Source organism: Neolamprologus multifasciatus, chromosome 1 (genome assembly GCF_963576455.1).
Source record: "Neolamprologus multifasciatus chromosome 1, fNeoMul1.2, whole genome shotgun sequence".
Lineage (NCBI taxonomy): Eukaryota > Metazoa > Chordata > Actinopteri > Cichliformes > Cichlidae > Neolamprologus > Neolamprologus multifasciatus.
In genome coordinates this window covers 2,074,364-2,097,717 of record NC_140439.1, presented here as the reverse complement: position 1 = coordinate 2,097,717, position 23,354 = coordinate 2,074,364, and the positions used below count along the sequence as shown (strand labels likewise).

Below are 23,354 nucleotides of genomic sequence, written 5' to 3'. Positions count from 1 at the left end.
TTTAAATAAAAATGGTTTATTCTCTTTTAATATAGCTTTTGTTCTATCCATAGCAGAAAAGAGCCTCCACGCCACTCAGTGCTTAAAACCTGCAACTGGATCTGAAGTCGTCGCTGCAATAACCGACAAAGGTCTTCACAGCAATAACACCAGCTTGATACCCATCCAACAAGTCATTTTGCTCATTTTAAAAACAAGTGGAGATGTTGGCAGGTAGGAAGAGGAGGAGGAAGAGGAGGGTGAAGGGGTCAGATCTGATTCCAGATCTGATTTATTTGTGACTCAGACCAAGCAGCGCAGATTCCCAGGGTTTTGTTGGGAGGAGTTTATTCCGTGCGTGTTTGTTTGTGCTGCAAAATTGACATCTTGCTCCAGTATGGCTGTTGATGTGGAGGCAGAGGTTTCTGCCACGAAAAGGTCACAAGTTGAGGTAATAAAGATTCTTCCTGAATGGACAGAAAAACAAATACTGAAAACTCATCCTGTAATCACAGAGGTGTGAGCAAGCAGAACACAAGCAAAAGGACACTATTTGATATTCATAACAGGCCGGCTTTGTCTAAGCAGGTTCTGTTGCAGCAAATATTTCATACTGAGCCTGTCTACAAATGCTGATGCACAGCTGCTGCTTTTTATTTTAAGGAACAATAACTTTGGCTCGTGAAGGATTTTATTTTGAGTCAGGTAGTTTAAAATCATCCTAAAATTTTCCAGTAATGCTCCGCAGTCTTTCCCGGGTCACCACAGGGTGTCTGAGTAAATAAAGAAGCTAAATTTAAGACAACCAGAGCTGTCTTAAATGGAGTGCGTGAAGGGCCGGGTGAAGAGGAAAGATAACAGTGATGGTCAACATGAGGAGGAAGAGGTGAACAAAATCATCAGATTTCAAAACAACAGTGTACACAGACCGTTGGCTGCAGTTTCAGTTTACAGTGTTTGAATGTTGGTCTCAGGCCTTATGCCAGCTCACAGAGTGAACAGGCTGAGGTGCACCTTCCTCCACTGCTTCCTTTCTACTCTTCACTGCGCTCGCTGATTAAAATGTCTCCAAAAATAAAAAACATTAGTTTTACATCACTCAAAAGTAGCTGTTTTGTCTTTATTGATTACTGTGCTCACTGTGGTAGGAAATAAACTAAAGGAACACAAGAACATCTGCACCCCTGGTGATGCAACATGTTCTAACACTGCCCCCTGGTGACAACAAACTGCTACCACATGCAGAAAACAGCCTGAAGCACAAATGCACGACCACGTTACGTGCTGCTAGATAAAAATCCCGGTCCCTTCTGAAGAAGCTCGGCTTGTGCTGTTTTTGTATCGTTTTTGGTTGATATTTAACATTCACAGAAATAATATGTAAACAGACTCAGACTAAAGCATCAGCATTTGTAGGAAAGCCCGTAGCTTCTGCGTGCTGCAGTGGATGTAATCACTTCAAAAGCCAACAGTGAGCCTTTCATTCACACACGCATTGGCATGACATGTAAAGTGGCACATCCAAGCTTTTGCATACCTCTACATCTCTACATATTATAAATAGAGTACTGTTGTGTGTCTTACCTGTTCTCTGGGTATCATGTTGCATTGGAGCTGCTTATTGCCTTTGAGCCATCTGTGTTGGCATTTGCTTGTTCCTTCACCACAGGATCTGAGACATAAACACAAAATGTTTTCCGTGAGCTTTCTTGTCGTTTGTTTAGGCCGTCTTCAGGCAGGAGGACAGAGAGAGGGAGAGAAAGCAGACGCAGATGTGGCCAAACACAACTTTCTGACATGACTTCTGTAAACTCTGCTGATGAGTGCACAGGCTGTCACTTGTTATGGGTCACGTTAAATTTTTAAAAATGACGTCATGTTTAAAAACAGCACTTCCTCATCACAACCTGATTACCAGTGGCTAAAATACCTGGAACAACATCAATCTTTTATCCTTCCTAGGGACACAGAAAGAGCAGAAGCTGAGAGACAGAAAGAGACGTGAGAGAAACCAGAACTCTAAGTGTTTTCAAATTGCACCATCTTTCTTAATGTTTTTATAATGAATTTAGATGATGCCACCCCTTATTTACCCCCCCCCCCCCTTTTTATGTATAATTTATGACCCAGGTAAGAGTGCAGATGTGTAAGGATGAAAAAGGAAACCCTGGATGTGAAAAGCTGTACTAATAATCACGCAGTGCACATGCATCTGTAATCAGTCCACATAACAGACAGCTTTGATGTGGACTGAGACCTTTTTATCTTTTAAAAAGCAAACTGAAAAGTGAAAAGTGCCTACTTGTTGTTCCTAGACTATTTAAAAGTAGAATGGGAGGCAGAGCCTTCAGTTTTCAGGCCCCTCTTCTGTGGAACCAGCTTCCAGTTTGGATTCAGGAGACAGACACTATCTCTACTTTTAAGATTAGGCTTCAAACTTTCCTTTTTGCTAAAGCATATAGTTAGGGCTGGACCAGGTGACCCTGAATCCTCCCTTAGTTATGCTGCAATAGATGTAGGCTGCCGGGGATTCCCATGATGCATTGAGTTTTTCCTTTCCAGTCACCTTTCTCACTCACTATGTATTAACAGACCTCTCTGTATTGAATCATATCTGTTATTAACCTCTGTCTCTCTTCCACAGCATGTCTTTATCCTGTCTTCCTTCTCTCACCCCAACCGGTCGCAGCAGATGGCCCCGCCCCTCCCTGAGCCTGGTTCTGCCGGAGGTTTCTTCCTGTTAAAAGGGAGTTTTTCCTTCCCACTGTCGCCAAAGTGCTGCTCATAGGGGGTCATATGATTGTTGGGTTTTTCTCTGTATCTATGAAGCGCCTTGAGGCGACTTTTGTTGTGATTTGGCGCTATATAAATAAAATTGAATTGAATTGAATTTCTACATGATCAAAAAAAGAATTGTCCTGATTTTAAACAATGATTCTGGAAGACGAGTAAAGTATTTTAATATAAATGTTGCTTTGTCAGCATCATAAGGAGTATCAGCTGATCGAGTGAAAATATCAGCTCAGGTCCACAAGGCTGAAGACGAACGGCCTGCTGGTGCTTCAGGTTACTGTGTGTTTGGCCACTGTGGTCACACATCGCTGCTTTATATTTGGTGAATGGAGTTAACCGATAAAATGGAAGAAGAGCTTGTATAATCTTGAGAGTGAAATCAGATTTGTGACTCATTATTTCAGCAGGCAGCTGTTGTTGCAGACGTGCTGCGGCTCGTGCGGTACTAACAGAAGTACGGGTGCTGCATGGCCTCGGCCGCCGTCAGCCTCTGCTGGTGGTCGTAGCGCAGCAGCTTGTCCAGCAGGTCCAGAGCCTCTGGACTCACCAGGTGCTGGTTCTCTGATTGGATGAACTGCTCCCAGCGTTTCCGTGTTTGCCTGGAAACAAGTGACTATTAACATCTAGTTAAGCTGCCTGGGTGTGAGCTGCTTTCAATACATTTGAATATGTTTCAGCAGTTTTAGGGGAAGTCAGCGATACTCACTGCCCCAGCATGTCTTTGAAGCGAGTGTCCAGTTCTATGTGATATTTGTGCAGGTAGCCAAAGAGCTCATCGGTGCCGAGAACCTTAGCAATGCGGACCAGCTGGAAAACAAGATGCATACCACGTCAGTGCGCCCCCTAATGGCTCAAATATGTCAGTGCACTGTCACAGCAGAAGACACCGTTTATGAAAGCAGAAACAAAGACAACACAGTCAGTCAGTGGCTTTTTACATCACTGTTCATCGAGACCTGAACTCTGACCTTTTAAAAATAAAATGTTATCTGTTGGCCGTTTTATCCTAATTGAGTGAACTGTTGTTACAGTTAGTGTAGAAATGTCTGAGTTACAGCTTTCAGAGCATGAAGTGGAGGCTGACACAACAAGCTGTCGCTCCTTTTAAAGCAGCTCCTTCGACTCACTGCTGTCTGGATTTTTCTTAGAAAACACACGGCTTATATTCAGGTCACTACTATGTATTATCATTGGCTTACAATTTATTATAGTTCAAAAGCATAAGTACAACCCACCAACGCATTTTTGTGTCTGACCTGCAGGATCACACATTTCTGAAAAACCACTTCATGTTGTCTCTCTTACCTGGTCATAGTTGTCCTGGCCATGAAAAAACGGTTCCTTCAGGAAAATCATACTGGCCAACATGCAGCCGAGACTCCACATGTCCAAACTGTAATCATACATCTGAAAGAACAACACACCACTAAAAATGAGCTCAGAGAAAACTGAGACGGGCAGGTGACTGTGTTCTGCTGAGTGGAAGCATACCTGATAGTCCACTAGCAGCTCGGGGCCTTTGAAATAGCGCGAGGCCACCCTGACGTTATATTCCTGAGCGGGATGGTAAAATTCAGCCAAACCCCAATCTATAAGACGCAGCTGTCACACACAAACAGAAAGGACAACATTACACACAGTGTCTTGTTGAACCATTCTGAAGGTTCACATTGTGGTTTGACAAAGTTACAGCTCAAGTATTAGCCGTTCTCCCACTAGTACCTACTCACTTCAGCTCGGCAGTGCTCGACATGGTTTTTAGGGTTTCCGATTAGGGGCCAGTATCTGGTACTTTTATAGTACCCACTAGTGATGTGCGATACCACTGATTTTCTTTCCGATCTGATACCAAGTAATATTCAGGGTGGTATCAACGATACTGATCCGATACTTTGTACAAAAACTTATTTTATTTATTGTATCTCAAATTATAGCATCATAATGATTACAAGACATCAGATTACTTGTTCTTATCATTTAATAATGCAGAGTTCATCATATAGAAATAAAAAAAAACTGAAGTTGTGCTATTTGAGCATGTTGCCTGTCTGCAGCACTAAAGGACTCCGTGAGAGACGTCTGTCTCGCCCTTGCAGCACCTGTCCCTCTCCTCCTCTTCAGTTCGCCGAAACATACGCTCGTCATATTCTGTGATATGATTTACTCTGAGGTGTTTGACCATGTTAGTGATGTTGCCACAACCATACATGCCAACCCTCCCGATTTTTCCGGGAGAATACCGAATTTCAGTGCCCCTCCCGAAAATCTCCCAGAGCCACCATTCTCCCGAATTTTTCCTGATTTTCCATCAGGAAAACAAAATTGAAAAACCATATCACAGAATTTATAGCGCGGCCCAGCCAATTCCAGTCTCCAACAATGGCTACTACTACTGCAGCTGCTTAGTTTTAATATTACTCTTATTTCTCTTTCTGGGTCGCAAAAAAACTTTTAACATGTTTTCAGGTGAGAATGTAGCTGTGTAAACTTCAAATATCTGAGCCGACCGACACATCGTCTTCAAACCCCCGCGGTCTTTCGCTACTCGGGTTAAACATGATATATAAGTCACTTTGATAACTTAAAAATGTTATTGTTTGGCTCTTTCAGTGTTTTATTTGTTCGTGAGTAAATTGGTTTGGCTGAGATTAAAGTTATTACATTAGATTAAATTAAACTTTATTAATCCCTCGGGAAGGTTCCTCCAGGGTTTTCACACAGCTGAATAAACGTTAAACAGAAAACTGATTAAACAGAAGTGTGAGACGGTCGAGAGTTTAAGTCAGCGCCTGGTTGTATTTTAGATAACAAGGAGCAGACGGCAGTTTCACTCCACCGAGGGAGCTCGTGACGTACTACCCGGCTTTCTTTAGACCGCGAAGGCCGGGTCCTCAGGTGGAAGCAGCTTCTGAATTTGGACACCCCCGCTGTTTTCGGGCCGGCCAATAATAACGGTGACATTTAACGTATTTTATCTGATAAATAAACACCGTAAAATGTATTTAACCCCCCCCCCTTAACAGCCCTTTTGAATATCTCCCTAATTCTGAGGTCTCAAGGTTGGCAAGTATGGCCAAAACACCTCACTCTTGGAGCACTTTTTTGCCACATGTATCGCAAACCACGTCTCAGCTGGTGGTGGAGGTAAAATACGTCCGCACATGACTCCAGTTACGCTCAGCCATTGTTGTGAGTGTGCACGCCAAGGGGCTGCGAGACATTTATACAGCCGTATTTCGCACATGACTATGAAAGGCGGAAGAGGAAGTAGTTCCTTTGAATGTAGACAATCCGAATGTTATAGTTTCTTTCCACTGTGTTCCTGTTAATGATAAACTACAAATTTACCCTAAATTGCTAAAATATCGATATTTTAATGTGAGAATCGATTCTAGAACATAAATGACTGGTATCGGAGGAATCGATATTTCAGGATCGATCCACACATCACTAGTACCCACTTGGCCGGGGTTCCAAGTGATCAACAGACAGCATGTGTTTGACTGGTTGGTCAGTTATGTCACTCGACGGGGTATGGGAGTGTTTCCTTCACGAAAATCAAAACCGCCATTTTTTTAAGGACTCGGAAACGATGGAAAGCCTCACAAAAATGAACCCGTCACCCAAAAAACCCACAGACTGAGCAGCAGGTGTAACATCGCCTAGACTACAAATGACGTCGTGTGGCTAGCACTCGATTGTAATGGAAAATGAGTTGAGCCGAGTACGTCCTAATGGAAAAAGGGCTACAAGTGTTTGCAGACACACAAATCGCCAACATTCCAGCATACAAAACAACACATAGAAGCGTCAGCAGCACCTTCCTCAGCTGGTGGTCGATCATCACATTGTGCGGCTTCACGTCCCTGTGCATGATCCCCATACTGTGACAGAAGTCCAGAGCCTTGAAGAACACACAGAACAGGCTTAGTGAGCTGCTTATCGTGGTGGCGTTCCATCCAAATGTACCTCCAAAAGTCACTTTTCCCCTCCATGTCCGTCCCATTCAAATTCAAAGGTTGTGCGCATTCAACATTTTCATAGATAGCATTAATAAAAGCACTGAGGCCACTGCTTTGTCTGCTAATGCTCAGGACAGCTTATCTGAATGAATGTTTAACGACGTTCTATCATCAGTGAGTATTAGGGGTGGGGGAAAAAATCGATACTGTGTAGTATGGTGATATTTTGTTTGCTAATAATGTATCGATACAGCAGAAATCGATATTTTGTTACAAAAAAGGTTTTTGTGCTCTGACTTCAGAGCATGTTGATCCTTTTTCTGAGCAAGAATCCTGACATTCCTTCACTGTCCAAATGTGTTTAACTTTTTTTTTTGGCAGCAATAAACATGACAGTTTACTTATTTTAATTTAAGACATGTTTTATTTTAATTAAGTTTAAAACTTTTTTATTTAATGTAAAATTATATTTTGTTTTAATTTACTTTCAAATTCTTCAGTTGCTGAAGGGGCTGCATAGTTTTCATAAACTGCATAGTTCAGAATAGCTATAATTGTACCAGATGGTTGATTCAGTTAAGTTGGACTAGACTGTAATACAAACCGTTCAGTTTGTCAACAATCAAACTGAAATGAGAGAAAGACTGAGTGTGAGACTTTGTTATTAGATAAAATGAATATTGATAAAATTTACCTTTATGTACAGAATCTGAATATCGCAAAATATTTTTTAAAAATTGCAATAATATCGTATCGTGCGTTAAGTATTGTGATAATATCGTATCGTGGGATGTATGGTGATTCCCACCTCTAGTGAGTATTCCCGGAGCGGTCCATATGGACTCGTGTGTTATCATGTGACAGTGCAGGCTGTTTGACACTTACAAAGTTTGCTTCCGTTTTTATTAAACTAAAGTGTTTAGCAGTCGTTTTATAACTTTACTTAAAACTTCCTGGATGAACTGTCCCAAGGATGCTTTCATATTTGACTCGTGCTGTGTCATTAGATATAATCCTGGCTCTGCTGCTGGCCCCTTGTGGCGACAGATTCACACTCTGAATTAAGAAGTCCCTCAGTGACCGCAGCACATTTGAAGAGTGGTACTCTGCAGTTCCACTTTGAAAAGTGAGGATCAGTTTACATGTGAAAACAAAGTAATATTACCTTTAGAAGCTCATACATGTAGTAACGGATATCGTAGTCTGTCAGCTTCTGGTAAAGCTCCTGTGGACCGCACGAGAGACATCAATGTATAAAAAGTGTTCTGATGTGAGCAGCTGGCCTCTACACATGTGGAGCATTAACTGGAGGGTTATGCATGTTATTAATAATGGACATCAACGTGTTTGCATGGATGGTAACCCTGCTGGTAGTCCAAACTTGAGTACCTTAAAATCTGTGTTATTGATGTACTCAAAGACTAGCGCTGGTGTTCTGGACTGCAAAGAGAGGACAACACATGGCTTCACTGAGGAGAACAGCAGGTATCACTGAGTTACAAGCATGACTGGATTACATGGCTCACACGCACACATGCAGCTGCCGGTTTTCACAACTCACCACCGGGTCTTTGACCGTGTCCACCAGGCGGATGATGTTGGTTCCTCCTCGCAAGTTTTCAAGAATTTTGATTTCCCGTTTGATCTTCTTCTTCTTGACAGGCTGAGTAGAGATGGACACTCACAGTCAGCACAATGGAAATAAGTGGAAATGAAAATAGGGCGCTGCTGAGAGAATCCATCTTTGGGCATCCAAACACACACACACACACACCAATAGTATTTCCAACATTATGCTGCTCATTTAAAATGTTTAAATGTTCTGTGGATGACAGAAATAGTTACAATAAAGCTGCTACAATAACCATAAAGTGATACCACATAAACACTGAACTCACCTTCATGTGCATCATGTGTTAATAAAAGCTTGTCACGGCACAAAAATATCTACTTATTAAATATTTCTGCTGATTTTTTCTAGATCATCAACAGCTTCTTTATGTTCTTGAGCTTCTTTATCTTTATATTCTACTTGTGAAGTGTTGGGTATCTCATTCACTTGGCTGTTGATGCCACAGCCTTTTTTTGTTAACTCCTGTCCTGACTGGCAGCTTATGCAACCAGAGTTATGATCTGAATGCACTGTTGAGCCAAACAACTTGTTTTTCCAAGATCAGCTCTATAAATTCTCTATAGGCTCCTCTGGTATACAGTTTGATGATGTATAAGACAGGACAGGTAGTAGAAAGGGAAAAAAATGGGGTGGGGTGTAATAAAACGACAGTGTGTGAATAAGAGCGTGAAAGTTTGTGAGTGTGTATGTGTCACAAAATACACTTGAAAAGGGGGTGAGAAGCAATACTACCCCTCAGCAGGGGTGGGAGTCCAGGACCAGCCAATGGGCAGCCAATCCCACTAGAGGCCTGCCACCCCAGTGCCAGCTCGCACTGGGGTGGCACTGGGATCCCAAAGCAACAGCAACGTCCAGTGGGGAGTGGTAGGGGAGGTGAACCCCTTCCTCCATGAGCAGGCTCAGCAAATCCACCCATATGACTGCTCTACCCACTGTGACACTGTATGAACAATGTGCCGTATGAGGGAGTGCTGTGATATGTAAGACCAGGAGGACTAGAGCACTAGCCCAGAAGGAGAGAAGCAGCAAACAAGTGGCTCAGTGTGCACCCCATTTCCCACGCCCCACCACAGGGGTGTGCAGATGAGCCCAAAGAGACCACTCAATTACAACAGACACACAGCAAAAGGGACACGGCACACTCATCTGGGTCTTGGACGAGCTGCACCCAGCAACGGTTGCTCCCCTCACCTGGACACCCTACCCCACCCAATGGGCTTGCAGTTACCCACGAGCCCCATGGTGCAGACCGGACATCCCAACGTGCGCTAACACACACTACACTGCAAGGCAGTCAACGGGGTGCAGACCAACCCTGTGCAAGAAGGTACCCAGCTGGACACCAGGCAACCCCGGGAACCTGGGCAGCCACCCAGCCTGGGATCAGGACCCACCACCACAAGGACCCCAGGCCCCACACCCTAAGATTGCTAGGCAGCACCCACCCCAGTCCCCATCGCTACCAACTGAGGCAGAGACCCAGACACCCCAAAACAGCAACTGCAGCTCCCAGGGAGATGCCAGATCCCAGTAGTCCCAGAGACCGCTTTCATCCTGCTGCAAGTCATACAGGGAAACAGGACTACAACCGACCATCCCCACTAAGTAATGGAACTGATCAGTGGGAACCAGAGAGAAACACATTCATCCAGCTGGTTTTCTGAGGGGGAGGCATTCTCTCCAGACTGATGGGATCCAGAAGTAAATTGATGCCACAGCCTGTTCAAGAGATGATGCCAGAGTACAATGTAAGGTTTGACAGGATTAAAGAAAGTAATCTGACAAAGAAAAGTCAGCAAGTGCCAAGAAAAGCTTTAACAGAAGATATTTTTAAAATGTTTGAGGATTTGATGAGGTTTTCAGAAATGGATAACTGCCAAAGTGAGAAGACTCATGTTACCACAATACAAATTAGAGATTGTAGGTATAAAAGGTAAAAAACAGACACACACACACACACAGCCCTAGCAAAAAAGTCAGTCTAGTGCTTACCTTGAGGATTTTCACCACCACTTTCTCGTTATTGGTCACATTTATGGCCTCAAACACTTCACTGTACTTCCCTCTGCCCAGTTTACGCACCAGCTGATAGTTGTCTTGATTACTGAGAAAAGCAAAAACACTTTGGCAGTGATTAAAAATTCATAAAAAAAAAATCATGCTCTCACGAAGCCAACATGTATATATATACCTCCAGTTTGGCACATGAGCATCATAGTCCCAGTACTCTCTGTTCTTCTGTGTATTAACGTCGGTGTAAACCCGAGCTTTGCTGAGGGTCGGTGTGGGGCCAGGCATTGCTAGCTTTGAGGATCCGAGTCGAGGACCTTCACCTCCTTCTAAATACTTGCTGGCTCGATACTGGAAGGCAGCGCACCGACTCTCCAGAATATGCGGCTCTAAGGTCCCCGAGCCGTGCTTACCATTGGCTTTGGCTGCTCGTGGCCTCTGATGAAAGCTGTCAGGCTGGTCTGACACAGTCGCCGTGCAGACTGACAGAGCTACAATGACTGACTGAGTGAAGCCCCTGAGCAAGGTGTTCAGTAGGATGGGATGAAGAGCCGCCAGCTGCAGGAAGACAGGAGAGGAGCATAACTGTGGGTCAATGTCTTTCTTCAAAGTAAAGCTCAGACTCTTTAGAAATGTATGAACATTTCCATGCGGTGGAAGATAGCTGCATAACATTAAGGACACAATAACACAGGTCAACAGGTCAAAGTCATCAGAGATAAGTTTATGTGGGTTTTTCATGCCGATATCAAATCTGTGTTTAGTTTTTTTTAAGCGCGTAGCTTCTGTGATGAAGCTAGTTACATATTGCATGATAGTTGGAATAATTAACCATAAGTGTATTGCCAGATTTAATGACAGTTCCCTGTGTTTTATGTTACAGACTGCATTAACTGTGATTGATTTCAGTTGTTACCATGCCTAGAAATTGTATCAATCATCCAGACAGTTTCTGTTACGTGCGGTTCATTCATGACATCGCCCAATTACCACAGACCTTAAGAAGATGTACAAGTTGTACTTTATCCACTGGGTGACCAGGATAAATCTTGGGCTCCACGTGTCATCTGCAACAGTTGTTCCAATGGACTGCGTGACTGCCTAAATCTGCGAAATGCCACTTGCAATCCCGATGGTGTGGCGGGAACAGTGAGATCATCTCAGCGATTCCTATCTTTGCCGCGTGAATACAACAGGATTCTCAAAAAATTGTATATCCCAGTCTGGAATCTGCAATAAGGCCTGTTCCTCATGATGACTTACTGCCTGTTCCTGTACCGGCATATGATGGATTAGCTTCTGTAGAAGGTGACGAGGAACACGGTCAAGCTGCATCTGGTTACAATGAACGCCAACTTTTTTTCCACTCGATAAAAGTTAACGTGAGTGATCCTGGTGGTCAGGGACAAATGCAATCGCATAGCAGGATGCTATACACGGGCCAAACTTCAGTCAGGAGAACAACTGAGATTATTCATCCACTATAGAGATTGACAGACCACGTGACTTTCGCGCATTGCATGCCGGGAACTCAGCACTGCAAAACGTTCATTCTCTGGCTCCAATATGTTCTTGGTTTTTCTTTGCCCCCCAAAAAAGGTTTGTACAAAACGAAGGAGAACAATGCCGGTCCGTACAAAGACAGACTTGATGAAAAGTCAAAGAAAATATACGAGGACAAAATCAAAGGAGTGAAAGGGTTAGACCCTTACGAGCACACAGAGTGGACAAAAGACGTTAGCGTGCTGCCCAACTTTCACCACGCTCACATTTATAATTATACGGTTCTTGGAGTGAGTGCATACACTCATGAAGTTTAGTAACTTCAGGTCACTGCAACAAGCCCAGGAACAGTTTACCGACGGATGGGTACAGGACCTTGAAATGCACCGTGTAGAACGAAAGACCATCGTACGTATCATAAGTTTACCAGTCTCACAAATCATCTTCATAAATACACATTCGTTAACCGTTTATTAATAGGACCTTTGAGCTCAATGGTAATTAATTAGTAGTGGAAATAATTTCTGGTACGCGTTACAGAAATGTAGCAGTGACAAAAATATTGTATGCTGTAATCGTACTGGGCAATTAGTGATACAAAAAAAACGTTTTACCTTTACATATACTTTATAATAAATAAAGTATATGTTTTTGTCAATGTACCATGGTAATAACAGAAGCAAAACGCAATATTGTGTCAGGACAATTCACTATTTATGCACAATAAACAAAGGAGCATAGCGCCACAATTTCTGTTCAGCGCCAGACTTGCTTGTAACCTATATCACCAATTACGTTATGAAAAATTATGTATTAACTACTACAAAACACTGACCTTTGTGGAAATGCTTGGAGCAGACTAACATGTGAGCTTGAGTGTTCTGGGACGTTATATTTGGTCTTTGAATGGCTGCAATCCAGGCCATACGTCGGCTCTTTGTTACTTCGGAAACATGACTTGAACAATTTCTCTTCAACGACGTAATCCGATAACAACCGATCTCTTCCCGTGGCTGACATGCGACCAGCTATTGCAGTTAAAAATACAACAGCTTCTTGCCATTTTTGTTTATTTTTATCGCTGTGTAACTGATTTCAATTTAAAGCCTGCGTGCGCTAGTACATCTTGCCACGAGTTCCCAGAATTCTTTGCGGTTTTGCCCCTGAATGACGTCACATTTTCAATCTCTATACAAGGTTAGTTATTAATATACTGCAACAACATGGGAATAGAGCAGCTGCGAGAGAATTCAACATTAATGAATCAATGTTACGAAAGTGGAGGAAGCACATTTTTTGGCTTTCCTCATATTTCAAAAGTGCTTCATCTCTTTGCTCTGACTGTCGGCATAATTTGCAGATGATGATGGTTGTAGCCACTGCGATGCTTTCGACCAAAACAGGCGCAGCTTGATGACATCATCAACATGCGCTATCGCGATAGAGCGGTATAGTCAAAATCTCTATTGTTGGCCAAATTTATATTGTTTCTATCGTATATCGTTTATATCGCCCACCCCTACCACCAACCTTCCAATCAGTAGATGACCTGCTCTACCACCTGAGCTACAGCCACCCCATCAGCTTCTATGGCTTTGGGGATCTCAGCTGGGCTCGGTGGGACCAGCTCCACTCGGGCGTAGTGCCAGAAAGTCGCTAGCCGGGGTTTGGAGTATTTAAGAGCGGCGCTGACTAATACAGGAACAACTTTCTTAACTGCCTGTGCCATGATGAGGACTTCCCAGGAGGTCACCAGAAAAAGAAAGCAAGTCAGTTTTGCAGGATGAAAGGTACAAACAAACTCTCTCAACAGTTGAGTTTGAAGCTTGGGTGGTGTTCAAGTGGCTCTGCGAAAGTTTTCTGGACATCCACAAGTCTCCTGGATACAAGGAAGGAGTTCAGCATCTGCTCGATTCCTACCAGAAGCTGGGCTGTCGCATGTCATTAAAAATACACATCCTGCACTCACAATTTGAGTTCTTTCCAGAAAATGTTGGCATGGTGAGCAATGAACAGGGAGAGGGTTTTCATCAGGATATTCAGTTAATAGAGCGTCACTACCAAGGTTTCAGGAATTGTAGCATGATGGCCGACTACTGCTGGATGCTGTACCACAACAATGCGGACACAGTATACACAAGAAAAATGACATGCTAAGCATTTTTGAAGAAACTGTGGTAGCTGAGCAGTTTTTATGCTTCTTCATTTCACTTTGTAAATATACTTGAATTCATCTCGCTATTCACCAAAGCTCCTATTTCATTCACATATTATTTGATCTTTGCATTTACCAATTTTAGATGTCTTATGTGCACCCCCTTCCTTCTTTTCTATGAAGTTTGATATAAAAGTAAACGAGTGGTTTGTTTTTTAAATTTTGGCCGTTTCAGTCATCCACAGAGGAAGAAAATCACCTGGACTAGATTAAAGCAGAGACTACAGCTCCATGATTATGGCCAAAATATAAACATAAGAATTTTAACATATAAATGCTTCCACATCCATGTCACGCTACATTCCAACTAATATACAAATCGTTACTTCAAAATAAAATTCATCCTCCATCACGTGAATATCTTAAAAAATATATGTATATGTGACAAAAAAAAGTTTATCACAAAGGCTTCCAATTTTATATTCTGCTGCATTCGTGATAATTTCTTTACAGACATATAAGGTGTTTATTCACCTGTTTCAAGCAGATCGTCACAAAGCAAAGGTGAAAGATTTTCACTCCCTTCACTGTACCTGCCTGATGTGAATAAAACTTGCAGAAAAGTACTCAACAGCTTTGAGTTCCCTCTACAGTTCCCCATGTTTTGCGCAGTAACAAAACCTGCACAAGACTTTCACATATCTTTAGGCAATAAATCTTTGTTACCTGGTGTTTATTGGACACGTCTTTGGCCAAATAAAATCCGACAGCACTGTTGACTTCACTATATCTTTGGCATTAATTTAAGAACCACATGATTATCTTTTGCTTTGCATTATATTGGTGAAGTATGCATTTTCAATATCGGTTAATCAAGTTCATTTAATGCTGGGAGGCTAAAATTGTGATTGAAATTAAAGCTGATTAACAGTGGAACCCTATTAAAGACTTATCAACGTGCTATTGAAAGTGATTTTCAGAAAAAGTCTGTACAATTCAGGTTCAATCAGGTCAAATGATTGTGTGCAGTTGCCTTTTCTCACATGTAACACATGACAGGACAGCGCAATGCAGGTGCACTGTAAAGAACTGGAAATGCCACATTTGTTTTAGGGGAAAATGTGCTGCCTGAGTAAAACACGCAGGAGGAAGGACTTCACCAGACTGTGACCTGCTCTAATTTCACATGCAAGTACATTGTGTGATACATACAAATGTTCAGTGCTGCAGTGTGTGTGTGTGTGAGAAAAGATATTCCCGTCAGCACCTCTCAGGAGTAAGAGCAATTTATAGTCATTTTCTGACTACTGGTCATTTTGTGCCCTTTTGTATTATCACTGTGTATCCATTTGTGGTTTTGGGGGTCATTTTTACATCTTTAGTTTTAGTTTTAGTTTTAGTTTTTTTATTTATTTAAATCTGTAGTAGTTTTGGTTAATTTCTTTGTGGTTGTTAACATTTTGCTTCTCTTCATTAAGCACAGCAACAAGAACTGGTCTTAAGAATTTCAAGAATGAGAAACATGCCTCCGAGCCTGTCAGTCCTAGCATGCATTTCTGACAGTTGTGCATTGCTAAACAATGATGTCACGCTCATAGCAATGGAACCTTTTTCTCCTTGTTATGTTTCTCCCCTGCATTCAGAGTCACCAATAATAACATAATTGTACTGATGTGAATCTGTGCAGACCTTTGCTGTCTCTGTTCATTTTTGAGTATCTGTTGTCGTGTAATCTTTTTGGGGGCTGTTTCTTTCCTTTTCACCATGTTTGCACTTTTTATGTTTGTGTAGCTGCTCTCTCTGCAGTGGGCAAAGGTTTCACTTGAGTATTGGGAGAAACACAATTTAAGATGGGGAAATGAGGGTCCTGCCTCAGAAATGATTGAACAGACGATTTCAGGAGATTTTTGTAGATACAGATATTTTACTTAATGGGGGTACAGGTCTCCCGCGTTCCCCCTTTAAATCTACAGCTATTTGCGATTTTGCAGGTGCAGTGCTGGGGACCCTCGCATCCCTTGGGCTCATGCCCAAAAGGCCTGTTTTTAATAATCCATCTCTGCCTGTTTTGAACCAGCGCCATAAACACCTTCCTCTTAAAGACAAACCCTGTGGATTTTTCACCAACCACATTTACACTGTATAACAGAAACTGTGGCATCCAGTCCAGCTGGTCACCACTAAACTACCGTAGCATATCTTAAACATACGCCTAACGCGAACTAACAACGTTTACCTAGCTAGCTTCCTTAGCATAAAATCTTAAAACGTCAACAATAATGGAGCAAGACAAAGACGATGGATGATGATTGTTCTGTCTTTATGCATAAGGGGCACATACACGCCACATGCTGTGTGTCAGTGTGACATTTCTGTGACGAGAAATCAATAACGGGGCTAAAGTTAGCCTGCTAACCTCGTCGTAGAAATATCCGAGCTCGGAGGAAGTCCGCCCAACATCAGAGTTAGCTCGCTGGCTCCGGTATAAGTCGCTCTTCGTGGAGCGAAGCCGCTGCTGCACGTCTGAAGTTATTGAAATGGGTGTGATAGTCACACTGTCAATGATGTGATAGTTATTTCACTGGAGGGGTGGTGGTGATGATGGGGGTACATCTAGCAGCGGTTCGTTAGCAGAAATAGGATGATCTTCCCTTCGACAGTCAACGTAACCCGGAAGTAAAGCAAGCCTTAAACGACATAATTTAGATGTGAAAAATAAGACCCCGTTTAAACGAGTAATTATTACTAAATATTTTCCCACGTATTATTTTCCGTTAGTAACTTTTGAAAGCTGCTTAACATTTACCTGCATTTATTTATGTTTGTTTTTAGTAGCAGGATAGGCAAGTACTGCAGCACAAATCTGCTGCAATTTTACTTTCTTCTTGCAATCAACATCAGCTATTTTGTCAGTCTTTACTAAACGTTATTTTACAAATACATATTAATATAATATATGCATCTAAAATAAAGCAGCGGATGGTGTGACAGCAGAGTGTCTGCTTTTTCGTCCTCTTCTTCTCCTGCCTGGCATCTCCATGTTCAACATGCTTTGTCCAATAAAGTCACTATCCCTCATCTCCAAACCATCGCAGCTTCGCCTCAGTGTCTCCAAACTGCTCATCCCCCATGTCTCCCTAACATCTCTCTCCATAACTCCCAACTACAATCTTCACATCTTCAGCAATGCTGCTGAATTGCTTTTTGTCAGAGCCACTGTCCCCAAACTACACATCAAGTTCAAACCACCATCTTGTAAATTTATCCAAACTACAAGTGAAATGATTTTCAGTTACCAGATTACTAGTACAAGTTGATCGAATCAAATTTATAACAATAATAATAATAATAACAATAATAATAATAACTAGTAGGGATTTACTGTTGATTGTACTGCAGAATTTTCCAAATTACATTAAAAACAGCTACAATTACAATTCCTACAATACCTAAAAAGAATGCGCTGCTCAACTAAGTTTAGTAAATATTAGCTATTTTATGTAAACCCTCATGTCCCAATTTGTTCAGTGGTTAAAAAAAATAAATGGAGTTCTCCGTGTATTTGTTTATACCCAGTTATTCTTTCCCTACTGACAGACGACCTGGCGTTTGGCTTGTGTACTCTAAACATATTCAACTTCAGGACATTTATGTTAGTAGACGAGGAAGAACAAGACTGCCAAGACACATAAACAGCAAATAAACAATAAAAAACAAAATGACAGAATATCATGTCAATTTTATTTTTTCATATTTAATCTGAGGAATGTAATGGGATATATCTCTTTTCAGTGAGCTACTGTAAAGGCTTTCCTGTCTTAATAGCAGGTCAATTATAAATTAGTAACAGTTGCACCTTTTTCCCTAAAAACTCACCTCAATGTCCACGTACACCCATCAACGCAAACTTGACAGTACAAAGCAAATTCAGTTTACATTGGAGCTGGAATATTATGATTCAGTTTTATGGTAAATGGACTGGTTCTTATAGCGCTTTTCTACTCTGAGCACTCAAAGCACTCAACCTCCTTTCAAACACCAAAGGCTGCCGTATTTATTCAAATAAATCTGATTATAAGTAGAATGTACGTTAACCTGCCTTACACCATCCCTGATGTCTATCCTCTTTAACCTTCATCATCATCATTCATTCATTCTCCTGATAATACAGCTGATGAAAACACTGTACACTTTAACTGTCATAAGGGTGGTTTATTTTAATTGTCTGTATACAGTATGAACAGGAGCCTATATTTGATATCCATATGTGTAAATCAGTGCTCCATTACAATTGCTAACCCCATACTGCAGCGTGAAGCAGACTCACCAGGATCTTTTAACCATGGCACACAATCCATCCATCTCACTTTCCCATTGCTAATCCCAGTTTGTGATCTTTTAAACCCCCACGTCCTTCTTTTAAATATACTGCAAAGATTGTACAGAATATAGAAATCCACACAGTAAACTAAAGGTACACACACTTTTTTTTTTAAACTTTATCCCTGGTACAAACCAACACATAAGTGGCAACTTTGAGGCTAGTCATATTAATCTGCTGAACATCTGATCTGGACCAAGGGGAGGCTACAATCCCATGAAAACATTACAAGGCCAATTCTTGAAAAAAAAAAAATAATAATAATAATAATAATAATAACAATAAAAATAATAATACTTTTGTTAGATCTATCATACAGTAACTAATGCAGCTAATTTGTGGCAAGTGAGCAACATAATGCTTTGAAGTCCTGTTGGGTTAAACGTCCTTCTGGAAATGGAACTAAGGTGCTTGCAAAATACAGCAAGCTCATTCATAGTAAATAGAAAAGCAGGTAACGTAAGCACTATACAGTTCTCAATGTTTACATAGCGTATACACACAATCTATAATATAACAGAGTAGACTATGCCATTAATCAGTAGTCATAAATATTACATTGTGCATGTTCTATTGCACATGTCAAGTGTTCGTATGACATAATAGGTATAGGTTAGTTACCTACATGTCATCTGTTTTAATACAAAGATGCAACAACACACATTTCATAGGACACTGGCTATACATTTTCACAATCCACTTGTATTTTTTTCCTTCTTCTTGGATGTTTTTCTAAATAAATCAAACCTATAATACAACAGTGATATTAAAGTGTGATAAATATTCATGCACAAACAGATGATACTACCTAAGACCTAGCATGTGAAAAGATACTGCAGCTCAAGCCAACTGCTGGAAGGGAGGACTTTTCTTTGCGCTATACTGGACATAAAATTAAACACCACAAAATGATTGATTGATTTTAAAAAAAATAAACGAAAAGAAAACAGAAAAAACAAACAACAGAAAATGAAGGCACACACGGATTGCAGAGGAGCCTACACATGTACTGGAAACAACTATCGGGACGTTCCTGCCATCTTTCTTAACAGAATCAAACGGGTACAAAACAGACGACCACATGCAACCACAGGATAAGGTTCCACACAGTATTAAACAAAATCGAGATCTTTCCACGTTTGACATTACACATCTTTCTCTTGCATTAAAAAAAAGAAAAGGAAAGGAGAAGAGGGAGCCTAACCCCCTCCGGCGAGTTACCTTTTACTCAGAGGATGAATCAAGTCTTAACATTACTGATGCTAAAACTCATAGTTAATGGGGGCATGTTCTAAAATACAAATGAGCAAGTGGAGGCTGGCACATTTCCTGCCCAGGGCTTGGCAGCAGCTCAGCTCACGGGATGCAGGGAGCTTCAGGAAAACTCTCGCCCTCTGCGGTGTGCTGGACCGTGTGCTCCTGCAGGGCTGTGAGGTCAACAAAACGCTCGCCACACCACACGCACTTAAACTGCGTCTCACGCGAGTGCACACTCTGGTGCTTGGCCAGGTGCTCACGCTGCTTGAAGCTCTTGTCGCAGCTTGCGCATTTGAAGGGCTTCTCCCCCGTGTGAACGCGGCGATGGCGTTGCAACTCGGACGAGTACCTGAAGCGCTTTTCACAGTCGGGGCATTTGAGCGGCTTCTCCCGAGTCGGGTCACAGCGGTGCTGGACAAACTCGGAGGATGACACGAAACGCTTGTCGCACAGCGAGCACTTTAGCGGCTTCTCTGTGCAGTGAGAGTTCTGGTGGCGCTGCAGCGTTGAATTCTTTTTGTAACCTTTGCCACACACATCGCACTTGTAGGGTTTCTCCACTTCGCCGCCGCATTTGTGCCGCAAAAGTTCTCCCGACTGACTGAACGACTTCTGGCAGGAGGCGCACTTAAAGAGGCTTTCCATGCCATGAACCTGCTGGTGGTACAGCAGGTGGGATGGCTGGAGAAAGCCCTTATCGCAGAGGTTGCACTTGAAAGGGCGGTCAGCTGGGTTCTTGTGAGTGCGACGGTGGCGAACGAGGGCATACTGCTGTTTGAAGCTCATCTGGCACTCCTCGCACTGGAAAGGTCGCTCCTCAGAGTGGGTGCGCTCGTGTTGTCGCAGGTCAGACGGCCGCTTAAAACTCTTTCCACATGACCCACAGCGGAAAGGCCTCTCGCCTTCTGGCTGGCATTGATGGTGCAGAAGCTCGGATGACTCCTTAAAGTGCATCTCGCACAAATTGCACTTGAAAAGGTGCTCGCCTGAATGAGCGTACATGTGCCGCACGAGGTGGGAGCGGTGTTTAAAGCTCTTCTCGCATACAGCACATTTATATGGTCTCTCTGAGCTGTGCGTACGCTGGTGGTGTGCCAGGTGTGAAGACTGACTGAAGCTTTTATCGCACGTGTCACATTTGTATGGCTTTTCGCCAGTGTGTATCCTTTCGTGACGTGTCAACTCTGACAAATGGCGAAAGGACTTGTGGCACACGGAGCACTTATATGGCCTGTCTGGTGCAGAAGCCTCAAATGCAGGAGGAGACGAGGCACTGATTGCTGCGCCTCCACCGGATGTCTCCCCGGTGGAGGGCTGCTGAGGGTTGGCAGCTGACGAGGTGGGGGTTGCGTTCCCAGAACCCGGCCGATAGGTTTTCTCACAGATGGAACATTTCATTGGATTGTTTCCGTTGCCATGTGAGTTGTGATGCTGAGCCAAGGAGGTGAGTAATGAGAAACCCATCTTACATACACCACACACAAAAGGCTTCTGTTCCACCTGCACACACTGATGCTCTAAAAGGTCTGTCGCCTGACTAAAGATCTTCATGCACTGCGTGCACTGGAAGGATCTGTCTTGAGTTACCATACACTGGTGCTCATGGGGGTTGGCCAGGTGAGATATGTCGTGGCCACAGGCTCCGCACTTGTGCCCTCTCTCGCCCCCTACCTGCAGCGAAGGCTGCTGAGCTTGAACAGCATGCTGCTGGCCATGCTGGGGCTGCTGCAGGGAGGTGTCTGGCTGCAGGACGACTCCATACACAGCGCAACCCAGAGGGTTGTCAGTCCCTTGGGGAAGCGTGTGCACAACAGAGGGTGGAGCCACTGCATGCTGTTGCTGTTGCCACGCCTCCGTCATCTTCCACTTCGCATGCAAGGGCTCAGCACTCGGGAGATGACAGGGGAATTTCAGTCCCAAACTGAGAGAATGGTGGATGTGGTTTTCAAAAATGGAAATGAGCTCACTGACAAGAGCTCAGTGCAGTATCTCTGTTTACACGTGTCCTCTGAGACTAGGAGAGAAAACCTGTTTGGATAGAAGAACATAGATTTAAGTATGATTGGCCAGCGAACACACAAAAGGGAGTGTAAAATATTAAAGCATGCAGTTACCACAGTATGTGACACTCAATATCAACAACAATTTACAAAACTTACTATTGGCTACAAGAAAGTAATACAAGCCTGCCTGAATTTCAGGTTTAGACTGTGGTGAGGAAAAACTGAAAAATACCCCAAATTTGAGGCCTAAAACTTGTCCCATACTTATACTAGAGACAGAAGTCAAAGTACTTCGTACATTTAGTTAGCTAATGCAGATGTAGAGTGCATGTATGTACTTCTCCAGGAAACCCTAAAACCCTCAGCTAAGCTAGCTTTGAGCATTACCATAACCACAATTATTTGGCTCTGTCTAATTCCTGAAACGTAACTCGGGAAATTAACAGACGAGTTTTTCCAATTACAAGTATGTTTTAAATGCAAGTGGTTTACGATTCAAGGTTTTATCTACTTGGCCCTGAAAATAAACGCTTTCTTACAACGTATTTCATTTTTTCCCCCCTCGGTTCCAGGGAGTAGCTTGCTACCCGACGTTAGCTTGTCAATTGCGAAAGCTAACAGCTAACCACTAGTAACAGCTAACGACACTAAACAACTGGACTTCCTTAGCAAATAAAACCGGTTTTCTTTCACTAGAAAACCACTCTAACTTCCCATATTTCTTGGTCATAAACTGCATATCGTGTCGTAAGTCAAACATTGCAAAAGCGACTCAAGTACCACGGGCTTTAAGCTATATTTTTTGGCTTCAAAATGCCGCTTCATGACAGGCCACAATAGCGTTTATACTGGTCTAACATTTGATATGAACCTTCACTGTATGCAGGACCCATATCAAACTAGGCCTCCCCGAAGCTGCGGGAGGAAATCCGCCTCCTGCAGCGGAGTCTCGCACGTTTGCAAAAAAAAATCGCATTCAGAAAAAAATGAATTCACGATAACTTACTTGAGCTGCTTAGCATTGCTTTTCACGGCCGTCTTCGGCCTCTGGTCGAAAACCGTCGGTGTTTTCTGGACTCGGAGGACCAGCGGTGGTAGGGATGCGGTTGAAGCCGGACGCCATCCTCTAGCAGACGGACGGACACCGGAAACCGCCACGCAGCGAGCTGTCGTCGCTGTTACTGCGATACTATGTTAGAGAAGCACCGAGGAACCAAAACGAGCTCCGGTGGAGATAAAATAACTCTCGCTGATTGTTGGAAGAGTTTACAATCCACCACAAAAGCTAAAAGGTGTTGTTAACGTATCAGAAAGTCTACTTCCCCGTTTTGACAGTAGGGGGAGTGTTTCAACTGTGTACGCTGTCTCACCAGCTCCGTCGTGTACACCATGAACCCCCACAGTCTCAACTGATACCATCGTTTTCAACCGACAGACAAAACCGCACAAGTTAGGTGAACTTCTCAGCAGCGATACTTTTGTCTAAAATAAAGCTCATTTCACTTAATGTTTTCCACAAAAAAGCACCGTTGCCTAAAATCAATATTAAAGGCAACAATTTTAATAACAATGTATTCATATTTTTCAACATTGTTGATATTGTTCACTCACCAACAGGAAGAACATGTTTCTGTGTGTCACAGGAAGCGAGAGGCAGCCTTCCTTTTTTTTACATTCT

General features: G+C 42.7%; 2 protein-coding genes across 2 annotated transcripts; both read right to left on the bottom strand.

Annotated features, from left to right (window-relative positions):
• LOC146525114 (casein kinase II subunit alpha'-like) lies at positions 1–16,613 on the bottom strand. Its single transcript, XM_085162058.1, has 13 exons — positions 16,452–16,613; positions 10,559–10,935; positions 10,360–10,471; positions 8,296–8,397; positions 8,124–8,174; positions 7,900–7,959; positions 6,593–6,676; positions 4,264–4,374; positions 4,078–4,179; positions 3,479–3,579; positions 3,223–3,371; positions 1,564–1,651; positions 1–446 (listed from the first exon to the last, which is right to left on the bottom strand). The coding sequence occupies exons 2-12, from the start codon at positions 10,663–10,665 to the stop codon at positions 1,578–1,580; spliced, it is 1,053 nt and encodes a 350-aa protein (XP_085018184.1). The 5' UTR covers positions 10,666–10,935; positions 16,452–16,613; the 3' UTR covers positions 1–446; positions 1,564–1,577.
• Positions 16,614–18,232: 1,619 nt separating this feature from the next.
• Positions 18,233–23,295, bottom strand: znf319a (zinc finger protein 319a). The gene is made up of 2 exons (XM_085161802.1): positions 22,683–23,295; positions 18,233–21,701 (listed from the first exon to the last, which is right to left on the bottom strand). Exon 2 carries the CDS (start codon positions 21,531–21,533, stop codon positions 19,773–19,775), a length of 1,761 nt encoding a protein of 586 aa, XP_085017928.1. The 5' UTR covers positions 21,534–21,701; positions 22,683–23,295; the 3' UTR covers positions 18,233–19,772.
• Positions 23,296–23,354: the final 59 nt, after the last annotated feature.

What these genes read in the sequence shown, in the direction of transcription:
- LOC146525114 (XM_085162058.1), bottom strand. Translation starts at nt 10,665, where the DNA reads ATGCCTGGCCCCACACCGACCCTCAGCAAAGCTCGGGTTTACACCGAC. An exon ending in AGCTGCTAGTGGACTATCAG is followed by an intron (nt 4,180 to 4,263) that starts GTATGCTTCCAC and finishes TTGTTCTTTCAG; the next exon opens with ATGTATGATTACAGTTTGGA. An exon ending in CATGCAGCACCCGTACTTCT is followed by an intron (nt 1,652 to 3,222) that starts GTTAGTACCGCA and finishes TTTATGTCTCAG; the next exon opens with ATCCTGTGGTGAAGGAACAA.
- znf319a (XM_085161802.1), bottom strand. Translation starts at nt 21,533, where the DNA reads ATGACGGAGGCGTGGCAACAGCAACAGCATGCAGTGGCTCCACCCTCT.